The following is a 20,230-nucleotide window of genomic DNA, read 5'->3' on the forward strand; positions in this document are numbered from 1 at the left end:
CCCGTCCCTCTCTCTCTGTCCGTCCTCCCCTCTCTCTCTCTGTCCGTCCCTCTCTCTCTCTCTGTCCGTCTCTCTCTCTCCTGTCCCTCCCTCTCTCTCTCTCTCTGTCCCCCTTCTCTCTCTCTGTCCGTCCCTCTCTCTCTGTCCGGTATCTGTCCGTCCCCTCTCTCTCTCTGTCCGTCCCCTCTCTCTCTCTCTGTCCGTCCCCCTCTCTCTCTCTCTGTCCTCTCTCTCTCTCTCTCTCTCCAGAGGTATCAGTCTCTCTCTCTCTCTCTCCAGAGGTATCAGTCTCTCTCTCTCCAGAGGTATCAGTCTCTCTCTCTCTCCAGAGGTATCAGTCTCTCTCTCTCTCTCTCTCTCTCTCAGAGGTATCAGTCTCTCTCTCTCTCTCCAGAGGTATCAGTCTCTCTCTCTCTCTCTCTCTCTCCAGAGGTATCAGTCTCTCTCTCTCTCTCTCTCTCCAGAGGTATCAGTCTCTCTCTCTCTCTCTCTCCAGAGGTATCAGTCTCTCTCTCTCTCTCTCTCTCCAGAGGTATCAGTCTCTCTCTCTCTCTCTCTCTCCAGAGGTATCAGTCTCTCTCTCTCTCTCTCTCTCCAGAGGTATCAGTCTCTCTCCAGTATCAGTGTATCTTCAGACTTACCCAGCATCGTTGTCCGTCCTCTTCAGTACTTTGGAGATGTGAGTCAGACTGTGTCTGAACTGAGAGAGAAACTAGAAGACTTCCTTAAAGGAGAATGGACCAAGATCTCCACTACAGGTGTGTTGAAAACAATAAGAACATCAACTTTAGACCATTGAAAGTTCCCTACTAGTCATATACATGTGGAATATGGTCTGATGATAACATTCCCTCTCTCTGTCAATGTGTTTGTGTGTCTGTAGTGAATATAGTGGATGTTGTACTGCCTCCAGAGCCCAAGACCAGAGAACAGTTGTTACAATGTGAGTCTCTTTATTGTGAAGTAACTAACAGTCTCTTTTACTGACACTCCTAACAATCCCTCTAGAAATATATAGCAATAGTAGATCTAATCAAAGACTGGGTCTCTATCTGACTCCTCATATTTCTCTGATTTGATCTCTGCTGTGCTCTAATCAAAGACAGGGAGATACAGTATCTGACTTAACTTATTGTTCTGACTCCCCTCGTTGGTCTCTGCCTTCTCCCAGATTCCTGTCAGCTCACACTGGACCCAAACACAGCACACACACTCCTCTCTCTGTCTGAAGGGAACAGAAAGGTGACCTGTACAGACCAAGTCCAACCATATCCTGTCCATCCAGACAGATTCACCAACTGGTGGCAGGTTCTGTGTAGAGAGGGTCTGTCTGGACGCTGTTACTGGGAGGTGGAGAGGACTGGTGGTGTTTATACAGCAGTCTCATATAAAGACATCAGCAGAACAGGGAGAGTAAGATGGTGGATTTGGAGACAATAACAAGTCCTGGAGTTTAGATTACAATAGTGATGGTTATTGTTTCAGACACAATAATGTTGTGACTAAAGTATCAGGCCCTCAGTCCTCCAGAGTAGGAGTGTACCTGGATCACAAGGCAGGTACTCTGTCCTTCTACAGTGTCTCTGACACAATGACCTCCTCCACAGAGTCCAGACCACATTCACTCAGCCCCTCTATCCTGGGTTTAGGCTCTATGATTATAATGGTTCTGCTGAGCTGGTTAAACTGTAAACTGATTTGTTATTAATTTAAAATTCAATCCAATGTTTTAATATTGTACATTTCCATGAATCATGATGTCTGGTGTTGATGTATATTGGTTGTCATTCAGAACCATTGATATGTTTTCTCAGTTGGTTCTCTGTCTCTATGTAATTCTCCTCAGTATCATTGATCAGCTTGTTGGCTCGGTCCTAATTGATGTGTTCTCTGTCACCTGGAGCTGCATGGAAAATGGTCCAGGAACTAAAGGACAATTCAGGACTAGTCAGCCCACTACAAGCTGGTATCACTTCCTTTCTACTAAACTATATGGTCTGGTTTCCCAGACACAGATGAATCCTAGTCCTGGACTAAACAGTATGTTCAATGTAGATGTCCAGGAAACCGGCCCTAAATGTGTCATCTTTCATCCTCCCATACTGCTCAGTCCAGCAACATTAAACCTGTCCAGCAGGTGGTGCTGTTGACCAAACAATAAAACCAGCAGATATCTTGACTTGCCACTCAGTATATCAGTAATGTTCAGAATAGTACTTTAATATCATTGGAGATTGATGGTCTTTTTAATCCACTATCCAGAGTCAGGAACAGATGAAGTTAGGTCTGCTACTGTTCAGTGATTAAATATGATTTATGGTGATGGGAAATAATAAAAAACACTCAACTTCATCTAGTAATAGTTTTCCTTTGTTATTTATTCCAAGGTGTGTCTTTAACTTGTAAATGTATTGTGTGGAGGTGAGCTAGTGGTGTGGCTGATAGAATAGAATGAAGAGGGAGGAGGGGAGGAAGAGGGGAGGAGTGAAGGGCTGTTCAAGAAACCAGATGAGGAAGAGGAAGATGTTCAGGGGAATTACTGTCTCTGTTCCAAATGGTTCCCTATTCCCTACGTAGTGCACTACGGTGCTTCTGACCAGGTCTAAAGTAGTGTTCTACGTAGGGAATAGGGTGTAGATTTATTACAATATCATGCTTTATTGTTTGGCACAAAAATATATTAGATCTCCACCCCCCCCCACTTCCTGTCTGTCATCCCCCAGTTCTGTTAAGACTTCCTCTCATTGAACTGGGCTTCATTCTAAATGGACACTTTGTATTGATAGTCCATACTGGTCTTTACTATGGTTCTACATACAGTACCTGTATTGATAGTCCATACTGGTCTTTACTATGGTTCTACATACAGTAATTGATAGTCCATACTGGTCTTTACTATGGTTCTACATACAGTATCTGTATTGATAGTCCATACTGGTCTTTACTATGGTTCTACATACAGTACCTGTATTGATAGTCCATACTGGTCTTTACTATGGTTCTACATACAGTACCTGTATTGATAGTCCATACTGGTCTTTACTATGGTTCTACATACAGTACCTGTATTGATAGTCCATACTGGTCTTTACTATGGTTCTACATACAGTACCTGTATTGATAGTCCATACTGGTCTTTACTATGGTTCTACATACAGTACCTGTATTGATAGTCCATACTGGTCTTTACTATGGTTCCACATAAAACTGTATTGACCTGGACTGCATGGTTCTCCATCCAGAGGGGGGCCTGGACCTGAAAGGGACTGCATCTCCAGTCTCCAGCAGGGGGCAGTAAAACCCTATGGACCTGAAAGGGACTGCAGTGTGCTCCAGTCTCCAGCAGGGGGCAGTAAACCCCTATGGACCTGAAAGGGACTGCAGTCCAGTCTGCTATGGACCTGAAAAAGGGACCAGTCTCCAGCAGGGGGCAGTAAAACCCTATGGACCTGAAAGGGACTGCAGTGTGCTCCAGTCTCCAGCAGGGGGCAGTAAAGGCCCAAATGGACCTGAAAGGGACTGCAGTGTGATCCAGTCTCCAGCAGGGGGCAGTAAAACCCTATGGAGTATTTGAAAGGGACTGCAGTGTGCTCCAGTCTCCAGGTGGGCAGGGGACCTGTTTGGACTTTTAGCAAAGGGGGTAAAACCCTATGGACCTGAAAGGGACTGCAGTGTGATCCAGTCTCCAGCAGGGGGCAGTAAAACCCTATGGACCTGAAAGGACTGCAGTGTGCTCCAGTCTCCAGCAGGGGGCAGTAAAACCTATGGACCTGAAATGGACTGCAGTGTGCTCCAGTCTCCAGCAGGCAGAACCCATATGTGCTGCAGTCTCCAGTCTCCAGCAGGGGTCAGTAATCCCTATTGACCTGAAAGGGACTGCAGTGTGCTCCAGTCTCCAGCAGGGGGCAGTAAAACCCTATGGACCATTGCTCATGAACTATTCAATATTATTTTAAATAGTATTTGAACACATCTGTTACCACATGCAATAAGCCTGTAACGTCTTGTATGATCTTTGTTTGTACTTTTAGGACTTTTCTATTGGTTCCATTACAACTAACTCATTCAACCACTGCTTATTAAGTTTTCAAAATTATTTTGAAACATGTCTGTTTCCACGTGCAATAAGCCTGTAACGTCTTGTATGATCTCATCAGGTAAAGGTGTGTCAAATGGAAGGGCAAGTCTCACCACTGAGAGGAAAACATCACTGGTCCACCTCTGCATCAGGTCAGCTATGTTGATCAGTACTGTCCCAGGGATGCTGGGAGCAGAGATGAACTCCCTGACCTGGTATCATCTATGGAGTTGTCATTTTAATATCAGTTTAAGCCCATTACTGCTATAACACATAAACCATGTTAATAGAATGAAATGGATCCAGGTTCCATTTATTCTACATCAGATTTACTGCCTGTGGAACACTTCTCCATAGTGTCTGAAATCAAGATGACTGCAGGTCTGAATCCCAAACTAATGGGGAAATGGATCCATCTAATAACATGGTTTTTAGAGATATGGAGAAAACATCACAAACTGTACTATTGGGGTGAACAAATACCATTAACATACATACAAGGCATTCAGAAACATTTAGTTACGTTACAGCCTCATTCTACAATGGATTAAATAAATCATGTTCCTATTCAATCCACACACCATACCCCATAATGACATCACAATACTCCATAATGACATCACAATACTCCATAATGACCTCACAATACTCCATAATGACATCACAAGGTCTCATAATGACATCACAATACTCCATAATGACATCACAATACTTCATAATGACAAAGCGAAAAGATGTTTATTTTTTATTTTTTGCAAATTATTAACCGAAGTACCTTATATAAGTATTCAGACCCTTTGAGACGTGAGATTGAGCTCCGGTGCATCCTGTTTCCATTGATCATCCTTGAGATGTTTCTACAACGGGGTTGGAGTCCACCTGTGGTAAATTCCATTGATAGGACATGATTTGGAAAAGCACACACCTGTCTGTATAAGGTCCCACAGTTGACAGGTCATGTCAGAGCAAAATACCTCCAGGACCAAGGCCCTTCTCCCCCATTGCTCAGTTTGGCCAGACGCCCAGCTCTTGGAAGGCCCTTCTCCCCCATTCAGAAACATGAAGGAAATGGATCCATCTAATAAGATGGTGTTTAGAGGTATGAACCTTTCTATTGGGGTGAACCATCCCCTTAACATACAGTACCAGTCAAAAGTTTGGACACACCTACTCATTCAAGGGTTTTTCTTTATTTTTACTATTTTCTACATTGTAGAATAATAGTGAAGACATCAAAACTATGAAATAACACACATGGAATCATGTAGTAACCAACAACGTGTTCAACAAATCAAGTGGAGGCCCAGTCATCTGATGCAGCCCTGCATCACTCTCCTTGGTCAAATAGCCCTAACACAGCCTGGAGGTGTGTTGGGTCATTGTCCCGTTGAAAAACAAATGATAGTCCCACTAAGCACAAACCAGATGGGATGGCGTATCACTGCAGAATGCTGTGGTAGCCATGCTGGTTAAGACTATCATGGTGGTGCCCCGGCAAAGCACCAACACACCTCCTCCTCCATGCTTCACGGTGGAAAATACACATGCAGAGATCATCTGTTCACCTACTCTGCTTCTCACAAAGACACAGCGGTTAGAACCAGAAGTCTTAAATCTGGACTCTAAGGACATTTCCACCGGTCTAATGGCCATTAGTCGTGTTTCTCTGCCCAAGCAAGTCAGGGGGCAGTGATCCCTATGGACCTGAAAGGGGCTGCAGTGTGCTCCAGTCTCCAGCAGGGGGCAGTAAACCCCTATGGACCTGAAAGGGGCTGCAGTGTGCTCCAGTCTCCAGCAGGGGGCAGTAAACCCCTATGGACCTGAAAGGGGAAGTGAGGCGTTAAGTGTGATGCTATTGAACATTGCATCACTTAACCAGCATTCTGCAGCGATACGCCATCCCATCTGGTTTGGGTTTAGTGGGACTATCATTTGTTCTCACCTGATGATCTATGAGGTGTACCAGGTGTGTCCCAACTTTTGACTGGTCCTGTAGTTTCTGTAGTGCAGGAAGTATGATGCTGTCCTAGTTCTGCTCTGTGTTCTGCTCCAAGGAAAGACTCATCTCTGGACACTCTCACATACCCTGTTACCTGCTGCACTGGTCCCCGCCTGCTCTGGTCTGTCTCTCCCAGTCTGGTACAGGTGTCCTCTCCTGCTCTGGTCTGTCTCTCCCAGTCTGGTACAGGTGTCCTCTCCTGCTCTGGTCTGTCTCTCCCAGTCTGGTACAGGTGTCCTCTCCTGCTCTGGTCTGTCTCTCCCAGTCTGGTACAGGTGTCCTCTCCTGCTCTGGTCTGTCTCTCCCAGTCTGGTACAGGTGTCCTCTCCTGCTCTGGTCTGTCTCTCCCAGTCTGGTACAGGTGTCCTCTCCTGCTCTGGTCTGTCTCTCCCAGTCTGGTACAGGTGTCCTCTCCTGCTCTGGTCTGTCTCTCCCAGTCTGGTACAGGTGTCCTCTCCTGCTCTGGTCTGTCTCTCCCAGTCTGGTACAGGTGTCCTCTCCTGCTCTGGTCTGTCTCTCCCAGTCTGGTACAGGTGTCCTCTCCTGCTCTGGTCTGTCTCTCCCAGTCTGGTACAGGTGTCCTCTCCTGCTCTGGTCTGTCTCTCCCAGTCTGGTACAGGTGTCCTCTCCTGCTCTGGTCTGTCTCTCCCAGTCTGGTACAGGTGTCCTCTCCTGCTCTGGTCTGTCTCTCCCAGTCTGGTACAGGTGTCCTCTCCTGCTCTGGTCTGTCTCTCCCAGTCTGGTACAGGTGTCCTCTCCTGCTCTGGTCTGTCTCTCCCAGTCTGGTACAGGTGTCCCCACCTGCTCTGGTCTGTCTCTCCCAGTCTGGTACAGGTGTCCTCTCCTGCTCTGGTCTGTCTCTCCCAGTCTGGTACAGGTGCCACTCTCTCTCTCCCGTAGCTTTGCTCTCCTACATCACACATTTATGACTTGTTGACTGATCTGCTGTTGGACTATTTGATTAGTGATTGTTACTATGTTTGTATTATTATTTAGGATTGTTTTTAGCTCATTTAATGAGGGTTCAGCGTTGTGTTGGCTACATGTCTTAGATTGCTTAGTGCTGTGTTTCTCTCAGATCAAAGATGATGTTGCTGCTGTTCAAAGGAGAAATACACTCTTGCTCTGTCAATGAGGAAATATGAGTTTCTCCCTCGAGTTTGGGAGAAACTACACTCTTTGCTCTGTCAATGAGGAAATATATAAATGTTTCTCCCTCGAGTTTTGGGAGAAACCACACTCTTGCTCCATAAATGCACGTGAGATCGATGCACATTTCTCCCAAACAACATGGGAGAAATGGGACTGTTGCTCTGACATGTCAGGACTGTTTTCTTGGTACTGAACCGTGTCCCTGGACTTTCCTCATCTCCTGAATGTTGTGGCGTTAAAGATTCTGGTGACGATGGATTGCCCTTCAAGTGCTGCCTATAAATCCACATGTTGGAACCCTCCATCTAGACCGGCCATTATCTAGCTGCTTCTACTGTCTGGAAATGTGCAGTCTGACCCAGGTCCTGACATCCTGTCCAATGAAGTAGTCAGAGCGGCCTGAAGTTTCTGCATGTGAATGTAATAAGTCTGCTGATGTAGTATGATTATGTGGATATATGGATAAAACCTGCCCACCCTGATGTATTTATGCTTTCTGAAACCTGGCTACAAAAATATATTGGCAGCAATGGTTATAATGTTTTAGGTGCAGATGGTCAATCTAAGGGTGGTGGTGTTGCTGTTTACGCAAAACACAAGATCTCAGCGGTCTGACTTCTACTCAACCTCAGCAAGTTGAATATCTGGGGTTGAACCTTAACCTTGGTTCCTGTTTAAATATGGTTGTATCTTGTTGTTATAGACCATCTGCTCCTGTTTAAATATGGTTGTATCTTGTTGTTATAGACCATCTGCTCCTGTTTAAATATGGTTGTATCTTGTTGTTACAGACCATCTGCTCCTGTTTAAATATGGTTGTATCTTGTTGTTATAGACCATCTGCTCCTGTTTAAATATGGTTGTATCTTGTTGTTATAGACCATCTGCTCCTGTTTAAATATGGTTGTATCTTGTTGTTATAGACCATCTGCTCCTGTTTAAATATGGTTGTATCTTGTTGTTACAGACCATCTGCTCCTGTTGGCTCTCTGGATTGTATTTTCATATTATCACAGCATGTCAACTCTGAGTTTGTCCTGATAGATGATCTGAATCAGGACTGGTTAACATCTAGCTCTGATCAACTCTCAATTCTATCCAATACCCAGAATCTCACTCAGATTGTCAACAGTGTAACGAGGTTGAATATAAAGTTTCCTCTGAAATCCTCTTTGATTGATTTGATCTGAACCAAAACTGCTCATCGTTTTAATGCTTCTGGTATTTGATCACTGTGCTATTGCCTGTGTGAGAGATGGTCAAATTCCTAAACATCCTCCACATGTCATTACGAAAAGAAACCAGAAGCTGTTTGATACTCCAGGTTTTTTACATGATGTATCCAGAATTAAATGGAATAGAATGGAATTAATCCCTGATGTTGAATTAGCCTTTTCTTACTTCCACAATGCTTTCCAGGATGTACGCAATAGGCCCCTTTAAATAAATTCAGGATGAAGGGCAGAGAGAATCCCTGGTTTACTGAGGAACGTACTAAAATCATAAGGGAACTAAATGCTATGTGGGATAAAGCAAGAGGGTCTGGTTCAGCAGATGATTGGACGTCTGAAATATGGGTGTGGCTTTGATCTGAAAAGTGAAAGCAGACCACTACCTGAAATCTACTTCAGATCATTTAAATAATCCCTCCACATTCTGACAAGTAGTGAAAGGTTTGGAGTGAAAAGAAGATTCACAGCTTCCCAAACTATTGTTGGTCGACACTCAGGAAGTAACTGAGAGAACCTCCATTCTGAAGGCCTTGAATCAGCATTTTATAGATGCAGGCAGTTCATTTAAAAAGGTCAAAAGGTCTAAAATGAATGTACCTTCTCTCCCTGACACTCCCTGTGCACTCCTTCAATCCTTCACCAGGTTCTCCTTCTCTCCCTGACACCCCTGTGCTCTCCTTCACCAGGTTCTCCAGGTTTCCTTCATCCCTGACACCCCTGTGTTCTCCTTCACCAGGTTCTCCTTCTCATCCCTGACACCCCTGTGCTCTCCTTCACCAGGTTCTCCTTCACCAGGTCCTCCTTCTCTCCCTGACACCCCTGTGCTCTCCTTCACCAGGTTCTCCAGGTTCTCCTTCTCTCCCTGACACCCCTGTGCTCTCCTTCACCAGGTTCTCCTTCACCAGGTTCTCCTTCTCTCCCTGACACCCCTGTGCTCTCCTTCACCAGGTTCTCCTTCTCTCCTCTCCTTCTCATCCCTGACACCCCTGTTCTCCTTCACCAGGTCTCTCACCAGGTTCTCCTTCTCTCCCTGACACCCCTGTGCTCTCCTTCACCAGGTTCTCCTTCCTCCCTGACACCAGGTTCTCCTTCACCAGGTTCTCCTTCTCATCCCTGACACCCCTGTGCTCTCCTTCACCAGGTTCTCCTTCACCAGGTTCTCCTTCTCTCCCTGACACCCCTGTGCTCTCCTTCTCTTCCTTCACCAGGTTCACCAGGACACATCCCTCCTTCACCAGGTTCTCCTTCCCATCCTTCTCTGTTTCAGAAGTGTGTAAAGCCCTGAAATAAATTGATAGAACAGAATCCCCTGTCCCTGATGAACTAGACCCTGCTTCCTACACCTGCTGCTGACATCATTGCTCCCCCATATATTTCTAACCTCACGCTTGACGTTCAGGAAATCCCCAATTTATGGAAATCTGCTTTTGTACTGCCTCTCCTGAAAGGTGGAGATCCTTCGCTACTTGACAACTATCGACCCATATCAACGCTGTCTGTACTGTCAAAGGTCCTGGAGTCCTTAGTTAGAAGGTCCTGGAGTCCTTAGTTAGTAGGTCCTGGAGTCCTTAGTTAGAAGGTCCCAGAGTCCTTAGTTAGAAGGTCCCGGAGTCCTTAGTTAGAAGGTCCCGGAGTCCTTAGTTAGAAGGTCCCGGAGTCCTTAGTTAGAAGGTCCCGGAGTCCTTAGTTAGAAGGTCCCAGAGTCCTTAGTTAGAAGGTCCCGGAGTCCTTAGTTAGAAGGTCCCGGAGTCCTTAGTTAGAAGGTCCCGGAGTCCTTAGTTAGAAGGTCCCGGAGTCCTTAGTTAGAAGGTCCCGGAGTCCTTAGTTAGAAGGTCCCGGAGTCCTTAGTTAGAAGGTCCCGGAGTCCTTAGTTAGAAGGTCCCGGAGTCCTTAGTTAGAAGGTCCCGGAGTCCTTAGTTAGAAGGTCCTGGAGTCCTTAGTTAGAAGGTCCCGGAGTCCTTAGTTAGAAGGTCCTGGAGTCCTTAGTTAGAAGGTCCTCAGTTAGAAGGTGGAGTCCTTAGTTAGAAGGTCCTGGAGTCCTCAGTTAGAAGGTCCTAGTTAGTAGGGAGATGAAGGCCTCCAAGAAAAAACGTATTTCATGGAATGCAGTCAGTGTTAAAGTGTGTCTGTCTATATTGATTTGTAAAAGGCTTTTGACACTGTGGACACTGTGTTGGTGCAAAGGTTAACATTTTGTGGAATTACAGGTCATGATCGAGACTGGTTTATTAACACTACGAGTTGAGTTTTTACCAAAAAGTTATATTTTGGTTTCATCTGACCATATGACATTCTCCCAATCTTCTTCTGGATCATCCAAATGCTCTCTAGCAAACTTCAGACAGGCCTGGACATGTACTGGCTTAAGCAGGGGACACGTCTGGCACTGCAGGATTTGAGTCCCTGGTGGCGTAGTGTGTTACTGATAGTAGGCTTTGTTACTTTGGTCCCGGCTCTCTGCAGGTCATTCACTAGGTCCCCCCGTGTGGTTCTGGGATTTTTGCTCACCGTTCTTGTGATCATTTTGACCCCACGGGGTGAGATCTTGCGTGGAGCCCCAGATCGAGGGAGATTGTCAGTGGTCTTGTATGTCTTCCATTTCCTAATAATTGCTCCCACAGTTGATTTCTTCAAACCAAGCTGCTTCCCTATTGCAGATTCAGTCTTCCCAGCCTGGTGCAGGTCTACAATTTTGTTTCTGGTGTCCTTTGACAGCTCTTTGGTCTTGGCCATAGTGGAGTTTGGAGTGTGACTGTTTGAGGTTGTGGACAGGTGTCTTTTATACTGATAACAGGTTGAAACAGGTGCCATTAATACAGGTAACGAGTGGAGGACAGAGGAGCCTCTTAAAGAAGTTACAGGTCTGTGAGAGCCAGAAATCTTGCTTGTTTGTAGGTGACCAAATACTTATTTTCCACCATAATTTGCAAATAAATTCATTAAAAATCCTACAATGTGATTTTCTGGATTTTTTTCAATGGTTTTAGGTTTTAGTGATGTTATATATATGCAGGCCTCAACCACGACCCTGAGAGAACTTGATTCAGTGTATCATGCAGCCCTCAGGTTCATTACAAATCAGAAACGTCTAACACATCATTGTGATCTCTACAGCGCTGTTGGCTGGTGGTCATCTACCTTGCGTAGGTTTAAACACTGGTATACACTGATTTATAAGGTCATATTGTAGGTTTAAACACTGGTATACACTGATTTATAAGGCCATATTGTAGGTTTAAACACTGGTATACACTGATTTATATTGGGTAAAATGCCATAGTTATTTTTTAGTCACAGTAAATAAATATAAATTACGGTCCCATTCTGATTTGCTTCTAACAGAACCAAGAAGTAGAACAGGTCCTGGTGGAAATAGTTTCAGTTACTACCGGGCGGACAACGTAAATGTGGTTCTGGAATTCTCTCCTGAACATTTTAAAATGTGATGATCAAGTTTCATTGCAGACACCTTGGGTTTAAACACTTGATCGATTCACAGCCATATATCATAGAAGAGTGTTATTGTTTTTAGGCCAGCTGTTTTTATCTCATGTTTGTGTTTTTAATGTAATACAGGTACTGTATGTGAATATTTATAGTTTGTTTAATGTTGTGTTAAATAAAAGCTATAATAAAATATGCATATACAGATCTTTATGTGACAAAAGATCTTGTTTAAAACAGTTTTTCAACCAAAAAAGAAGTATGGACTATCAATACAGGTACTGTATGTAGAACCATAGTAAAGACCAGTATGGACTATCAATCACTTGTTTAGAACCATAGGTGACCAAATACTTATTTTCCAATAAGGTACTGTATGTAGAACCATAGTAAAGACCAGTATGGACTATCAATAATGGTTTTAGGTACTGTATGTAGAACCATAGTAAAGACCAGTATGGACTATCAATCAGGTACTGTATGTAGAACCATAGTAAAGACCATTAGTGTACTATCAATACAGGTACTGTATTAGAACCATAGTCTAACACATCAGTATGTGACTATCTACAGGTTACTGTATGTCAGAACCATAGTTAAGACCAGTATGGACTATCAATACAGATACTGTATGTAGGTTTAAACAGGTATACATCAATACATACTGTATGTAGAACCATAGTTAAGACCAGTATGGACTATCAATACAGATACTGTATGTAGAACCATAGTAAAGACCAGTATGGACTATCAATACAGGTACTGTATGTAGAACCATAGTAAAGACCAGTATGGACTATCAATACAGGTACTGTATGTAGAACCATAGTAAAGACCAGTATGGACTATCAATACAGGTACTGTATGTAGAACCATAGTAAAGACCAGTATGGACTATCAATACAGGTACTGTATGTAGAACCATAGTAAAGACCAGTATGGACTATCAATACAGGTACTGTATGTAGAACCATAGTAAAGACCAGTATGGACTATCAATACAGGTACTGTATGTAGAACCATAGTAAAGACCAGTATGGACTATCAATACAGGTACTGTATGTAGAACCATAGTAAAGACCAGTATGGACTATCAATACAGGTACTGTATGTAGAACCATAGTAAAGACCAGTATGGACTATCAATACAAAGTGACCATTTAGAATGAGGCCCAGTTCAATGAGAGGAAGTCTTAACAGAACTGGGGGATGACAGACAGGAAGTGGGGGTGGAGATCTAATATATTTTTGTGCCAAACACTAAAGCATGATATTGTAATAAATCTACACCCTATTCCCTACGTAGAACACTACTTTAGACCTGGTCAGAAGCACCGTAGTGCACTACGTAGGGAATAGGGAACCATTTGGAACAGAGACAGTAATTCCCCTGAACATCTTCCTCTTCCTCATCTGGTTTCTTGAACAGCCCTTCACTCCTCCCCTCTTCCTCCCTCTTCATTCTATTCTATCAGCCACACCACTAGCTCACCTCCACACAATACATTTACAAGTTAAAGACACACCTTGGAATAAATAACAAAGGAAAACTATTACTAGATGAAGTTGAGTGTTTTTTATTATTTCCCATCACCATAAATCATATTTAATCACTGAACAGTAGCAGACCTAACTTCATCTGTTCCTGACTCTGGATAGTGGATTAAAAAGACCATCAATCTCCAATGATATTAAAGTACTATTCTGAACATTACTGATATACTGAGTGGCAAGTCAAGATATCTGCTGGTTTTATTGTTTGGTCAACAGCACCACCTGCTGGACAGGTTTAATGTTGCTGGACTGAGCAGTATGGGAGGATGAAAGATGACACATTTAGGGCCGGTTTCCTGGACATCTACATTGAACATACTGTTTAGTCCAGGACTAGGATTCATCTGTGTCTGGGAAACCAGACCATATAGTTTAGTAGAAAGGAAGTGATACCAGCTTGTAGTGGGCTGACTAGTCCTGAATTGTCCTTTAGTTCCTGGACCATTTTCCATGCAGCTCCAGGTGACAGAGAACACATCAATTAGGACCGAGCCAACAAGCTGATCAATGATACTGAGGAGAATTACATAGAGACAGAGAACCAACTGAGAAAACATATCAATGGTTCTGAATGACAACCAATATACATCAACACCAGACATCATGATTCATGGAAATGTACAAGATTAAAACATTGTATTGAATTTTAATTAATAACAAATCAGTTTACAGTTTAACCAGCTCAGCAGAACCATTATAATTATAGAGCCAAAACCCAGGATAGAGGGGCTGAGTGAATGTGGTCTGGACTCTGTGGAGGAGGGTCATTGTGTCAGAGACACTGTAGAAGGACAGAGTACCTGCCTTGTGATCCAGGTACACTCCTACTCTGGAGGACTGAGGGCCTGATACTTTAGTCTCAACATTATTGTGTCTGAAACAATAACCACCTCTATAGTAATTTAAACTCCAGGACTTGTTATTGTATCCAAATCCACCATCATTACCTCTCTCTGTTCTGCTGATGTCTTTATATGAGACTGCTGTAACAACATCACCAGTCCTCTCCACCTCCCAGTAACAGCGTCCAGACAGACCCTCTCTACACAGAACCTGCCACCAGTAGGTGAATCTGTCTGGATGGACAGGATATGGTTGGACTTGGCCTGTACAGGTCACCTTTCTGTTCCCTTCAGACAGAGAGAGGAGTGTGTGTGCTGTGTTTGGGTCCAGTGTGAGCTGACAGGAATCTGGGAGAAGAGCAGAGACCAACGAGGGGAGTCAGAACAATAAGTTAAGTCAGATACTGTATCTCCCCTGTCTTTGATTAGAGCACAGCAGAGATCAAATCAGAGAAATATGAGGAGTCAGATAGAGACCCAGTCTTTGATTAGATCTACTATTGCTATATATTTCTAGAGGGATTGTTAGGAGTGTCAGTAAAAAGAGACTGTTAGTTACTTCACAATAAAGAGACTCACATTGTAACAACTGTTCTCTGGTCTTGGGCTCTGGAGGCAGTACAACATCCACTATATTCACTACAGACACACAAACACATTGACAGAGAGAGGGAATGTTATCATCAGACCATATTCCACATGTATATGACTAGTAGGGAACTTTCAATGGTCTAAAGTTGATGTTCTTATTGTTTTCAACACACCTGTAGTGGAGATCTTGGTCCATTCTCCTTTAAGGAAGTCTTCTAGTTTCTCTCTCAGTTCAGACACAGTCTTACTCACATCTCCAAAGTACTGAAGAGGACGGACAATGATGCTGGGTAAGTCTGAAGATACACTGATACTGGAGAGAGACTGATACCTCTGGAGAGAGAGAGAGAGAGAGAGAGAGAGAGAGAGAGAGAGAGAGAGAGAGAGAGAGAGAGAGAGAGGAGAGAGAGAGAGAGCATGAAGTTAAGCAAGAGAGACATGTAGAGAGAGAGAGACTGATAACTCTGGAGAGAGATGAGACGGATAACTCTGGAGAGAGAGAGAGAGAGAGAGCGCAAGAGAGAGAGAGAGAGAGAGAGAGAGCAAGAGAGAGCGAGAGAGAGAGAGACTGATACCTCTGGAGAGAGAGGGACTGATAACTCTGGAGAGAGAGACTGATAACTCTGGAGAGAGAGAGACTGATACCTCTGGAGAGAGAGAGATTGAGAGAGAGAGGGACGGACAAAGAGAGAGAAAGAGAGGGACGGAGAGAGAGAGAGAGAGAGAGAGAGAGGGACGGATAGAGAGAGAGAGGGATGAACAGAGAGAGAGACAGACGGACAGAGAGAGAGAGAGAGGGAAGGACAGACAGAGAGAGAGAGAGAGAGAGAGAGGGAAGCACAGACAGAGAGAGAGGAACGGACAGACAGAGAGAGAGGGAGAGAGAGAGGGACGGACAGATGGAATGCAGTTTGGAAACCTACCAAAAAACAATTAGGCAACAACAAATTCAATCACCTTTAGACAATTTCCTGGGTAAAACGTTCCACTGTAATAGTGAAGGTGTAAACTTGGCAGTAGAAAATCTTAACAGTATATTTGACCTCTCAGCTTCCCTATCAAATCTAAAAATCTCAAATAGAAAACCGAAGAAAATTAACAACAATGACAAATGGTTTGATGAAGAATGCAAAAATCTAAGAAAGATATTGAGAAACCTGTCCAACCAAAAACATAGAGACCCGGAAAACCTGAGTCTACGCCTTCACTATGGTGAATCACTAAAACAATACAGAAATACACTACGGAAAAAGAAGAAACAGCACGTCAGAAATCAGCTCAATGTAATTGAAGAATCCATAGACTCTAACATTGACAAAGCAAGTAAGGTAGATAATATATAAAGTGAAATAAACAATAAAAATTACATTTTTTATTGTTTATTTCACTTTATATATTATCTACCTTACTTGCTTTGTCAATGTTAGAGAATATTGGTTGTATTTACAATGGTGTTTGTTCTTCACTGTTTGCCCTTTTCTCGTGGCAACAGGTCACAAATCTTGCTGGTCTGATGGCACACTGTGGAATTTCACCCAGTAGATATGGGAGTTTTTCAAAATTGGATTTGTTTTCGAATTCTTTGTGGATCTGTGTAATCTGGGGGAAATATGTCTCTCTAATATGGTTATACATTGGGCAGGAGGTTTGGAAGTGCAGCTCAGTTTCCACCTCATTTTGTGGGCAGTGTGCACATAGCCTGTCTTCTCTTGAGAGCCATGTCTGCCTACGGCGGCCTTTCTCAATAGCAAGGCTATGCTCGCTGAGTCTGTACATAGTCAAAGCTTTCCTTAATTTTGGGTCAGTCACAGTGGTCAGGTATTCTGCCGCTGTGTACTCTCTGTGTAGGGCCAAATAGCATTCTATTTTACTCTGTTTTTTTGTTAATTCTTTCCAATGTGTCAAGTAATTATCTTTTTGTTTTCTCATGATTTGGTTGGGTCTATTTGTGCTGCTGTCCTGGGGCTCTGTAGGGTGTGTTTGTGAACAGAGCCCCAGGACCAGCTTGCTTAGGGGACTCTTCTCCAGGTTCATCTCTCTGTAGGTGATGGCTTTGTTGTGGAAGGTTTGGGAATCGCTTCCTTTTAGGTGGTTATAGAATTTAACACATGATTCCCATGCCAATAAAGCCCTTGAATTGAAATTGAATTGAGAGAGAGGGGGACGGATAGAGAGAGAGAGAGGGAAGGACAGACAGAGAGAGAGGGACGGACAGACAGAGAGAGAGAGAGAGGGATGGACAGAGGGAGAGAGGGGGATGGACAGAGAGAGAGAGAGGGACGGTCGGACAGAGGGAGAGAGAGGGACGGACAGAGAGAGAGAAAGAGAGAGAGAGGGACGGACAGAGGGAGAGAGGGGGATGGACAGAGAGAGAGAGAGGGACGGTCGGACAGAGGGAGAGAGAGGGACGGACAGAGAGAGAGAAAGAGAGAGAGAGGGACGGACAGAGTGAGAGAGAGAGACAGGGATGGACAGAGAGAGGGAGAGAGAGACAAACAGGACAACATAATGATTGAGATGTATTGTTTCACATGAAGTTGATTTCATATCACATATACCAAGACAGTTTAGTTACCTGGAGGAAATGGATGTGATCCTCTGTGTTTGAGAGCTGCTCCAGCTCAGTGCTTCTCTTCCTCAGCTCAGCTATCTCCTGCTTCAGTTGCTCCAGGAGTCCTTCAGCTTGACTCACTTGAGCCTTCTCTTGGGCTCTGATCAGCTCCTTCACCTCAGAGCTCCTTCTCTCAATGGAGCGGATCAGCTCAGTAAAGATCTGATCACTGTCCTCCACTGCTGACTTTGACAGAGCGCTGAGAGACAGAGAGAGAGACAGAAGAGAGAGAGACAGATACAGTAGGCACAGTTCTGCACCACATTGAGTCAGAACTGCTCTACTCCTCCCTCCTGCCACTTGGTCCTGCTCTACACCTCTTGGGTCCTCCCTCCTGGACAGACAGGTACAGAACACCTCTTGGTCCTGCTCTACTCTCCTCCCTCCTGGACAGACAGGTACAGAACACCTCTTGGTCCTGCTCTACTCTCCTCCCTCCTGGACAGACAGGTACAGAACACCTCTTGGTCCTGCTGGACAGACTACTCTCCTCCCTCCTGGACAGACAGGACAGACAGTCCTGCTCTACTCTCCTCCCTCCTGGACAGACACAGAACACCTCTTGGTCCTGCTCTACTCTCCTCCCTCCTGGACAGACAGGTACCGAACACCTCTTGGTCCTGCTCTACTCTCCTCCCTTCTGGACAGACAGGTACAGAACACCTCTTGGTCCTGCTCTACTCTCCTCCCTCCTGGACAGACAGGTACCGAACACCTCTTGGTATATCATTTTTTTATATATATATATATATCATATCATCATTCAGGAAGTTATCTTTGGAGGACGTCCAGCCTCTCTTTTCCGGGCAAGAAAGTTTCTGTCCACCAACATCTCTTCTGTTTTGACATCAATACCGTAGTTCTTGGCAAACTCAGCTCAGCGTGATGTATGAAGGAAGTTGTTTGAGTTTTATTTTAGTTTTACCATTGAGAGTTCCCTCTATTTGTGCTTTCACTAGATTCATCATGAGCACGGAAAGAGAGTCCCTGTCTTCCTAACATTGACGTGACCACAACAATTCTACCTCAGATACTCCCTTCTCTCTGCAATATCACCAGCATGGTCAGATGTTCAAATCTGAGCAATGTTCCCATGATTGACAGTTTCCTGGTAGCTTTGCCACAACACTCTCTCTGTGTGTTTGTGTCATCTCATGTTTGACAAAGATAAACTAAGATTTTTTCAAATTTTTGCAGCCATTACTGACAAAATAATCAAATGTAATGGTTTTTTACCAAAAACTCTACATGGAAAGCAGAAAGCTGTGATCAATTAAATACAATGTTAACTAGATATTATCTGTGTCATTTATAGCCTGGCACTGTCAGGACCCGGTTACGAACCTGGGTCTCCGGAGTGAGAAACAGTCACTTAACCAACTGAGCCACGAATAGTCAGCAGAACCCAGAAGATGAGGCAGACACAGCAGTACTTAAGACGGTGTATTTAATAAAGTAAAAAGGAGAAGTCCTTCAATACAAAAAATGGCAAATCCAAAAGGTGGTAGGAATAGCACAAAAAAGCCTCAAGAGATACTCAAAAACAAAAACAGAATTCCACAAGAGCATCCACTAGAATCGACAAGAATACACAGAACACTAGGCTGGGTGCTAACATACAAACACAGAGCACAGAACTGAGGGAAACTAAGGGTTTAAATACAATCAGGGGAAAACGAGGCACAGGTGCAAATAATAATGGGGAACAAGGGAAAAACATAAGGTCAAAAAGCACAATGGGGGCATCTAGTGACCAAAACCCGGAACAACCCTGGCCAAATCCTGACAGAATCCCCCTAGGAACGGCTCCTGACGTTCCTACCAGCTCTCTCAGGGTGGAGGGCCCTGAACTGACGAATGAGGTCAGGGTCCAGGATGTCTTTGGCAGGAACCCAGGAGCGCTCCTCGGGACCGTAGCCTTCCCAGTCCACCAGATACTGCCAGGACCGCTGCACCGGGCGGGAATCCAGTATCCGATGGACGGTATAAGCCGGCTGGCCTCCAATGACACGAGGCGGAGGGGGAGGTCTGTCTGCGGGGACAAGGGGAGAAAAAACAACAGGTTTTAACAATGAAATGTGAAATGTGGGATTAATCTTAAGGGATCTGGGTAAGTGTAGGCGATAAGAAACTGGGTTAACTCTCCTGGCAACCTTGAAGGGACCGATGTATTTTGGGACAGCTTGCGAGACTCCACCCGTAGAGGTAAGTCTCTTGTGGAGAGCCAGACTCTCTGGCCGGGCGCAGGGTAGGCCCGGGACGGCGGCGTCTGTTGGCTTGTTGTTGGTACCTCTGAGGAACGCATAAGATTAAGACGGGTCTTCCTCCACATAAGCCGACAGCGTCTGACGAACTTCAAGGCTGAAGGCACTCTGACTTCTGCCTCCTGGTCCGGGAACAATGGAGGAGCATAGCCAAACTGACACTGTGCGGGGACATACCAGTGGAGGAGGAGCGCAAGGTGTTGTGCGGGTATTCGGCCCAAACAATAAAGGATGACCATGTGGACGGGTTGTCACGAGTCATACATCGGAGGGTGGTTTCCAGCTCTTGATTCATCCTCTGTTTGGCCGTTGGACTCCGGATGGTACCCTGAAGATAGACTGGCAGAAGCCCCCATGAGTTGGCAGAAGGTCTTCCAAAACCTTGAGGCGAACTGGGGACCTCTGTCAGAAACCATATCTTGAGGAATGCCGAAGACTCGGAACACATGATTAATAACCAACT

At 44.6% G+C, this 20,230-nt stretch overlaps 1 protein-coding gene and 1 long non-coding RNA gene across 2 annotated transcripts; one reads left to right on the forward strand and one right to left on the reverse strand.

Moving 5' to 3' along the window:
- Nucleotides 1–560: 560 nt before the first annotated feature.
- LOC135535882 (uncharacterized) lies at nucleotides 561–2,177 on the forward strand. Its single transcript, XR_010454900.1, has 3 exons — nucleotides 561–758; nucleotides 884–943; nucleotides 1,172–2,177. It is a non-coding gene; the product is annotated as an uncharacterized LOC135535882 (long non-coding RNA).
- An 11,908-nt stretch (nucleotides 2,178–14,085) lies between these two features.
- On the reverse strand, nucleotides 14,086–17,768 carry LOC135535883 (tripartite motif-containing protein 16-like). The gene is made up of 5 exons (XM_064962296.1): nucleotides 17,764–17,768; nucleotides 17,468–17,702; nucleotides 15,066–15,225; nucleotides 14,881–14,940; nucleotides 14,086–14,649 (listed from the first exon to the last, which is right to left on the reverse strand). Exons 1-5 carry the CDS (start codon nucleotides 17,766–17,768, stop codon nucleotides 14,126–14,128), a joined length of 984 nt encoding a protein of 327 aa, XP_064818368.1. The 3' UTR covers nucleotides 14,086–14,125.
- Between the last annotated feature and the right edge of the window lie 2,462 nt (nucleotides 17,769–20,230).

This window comes from Oncorhynchus masou, unplaced genomic scaffold, assembly GCF_036934945.1.
Source record: "Oncorhynchus masou masou isolate Uvic2021 unplaced genomic scaffold, UVic_Omas_1.1 unplaced_scaffold_5268, whole genome shotgun sequence".
Lineage (NCBI taxonomy): Eukaryota > Metazoa > Chordata > Actinopteri > Salmoniformes > Salmonidae > Oncorhynchus > Oncorhynchus masou.

Bases quoted from the DNA above. Each gene is read 5' to 3' on its own strand.
- LOC135535883 (XM_064962296.1), bottom strand. The intron at 15,226-17,467 runs GTAACTAAACTG...CTCTCTCTCCAG, and splicing joins ATCACATCCATTTCCTCCAG to AGGTATCAGTCTCTCTCCAG. The intron at 14,941-15,065 runs GTGTGTTGAAAA...GTGTGTCTGTAG, and splicing joins GACCAAGATCTCCACTACAG to TGAATATAGTGGATGTTGTA.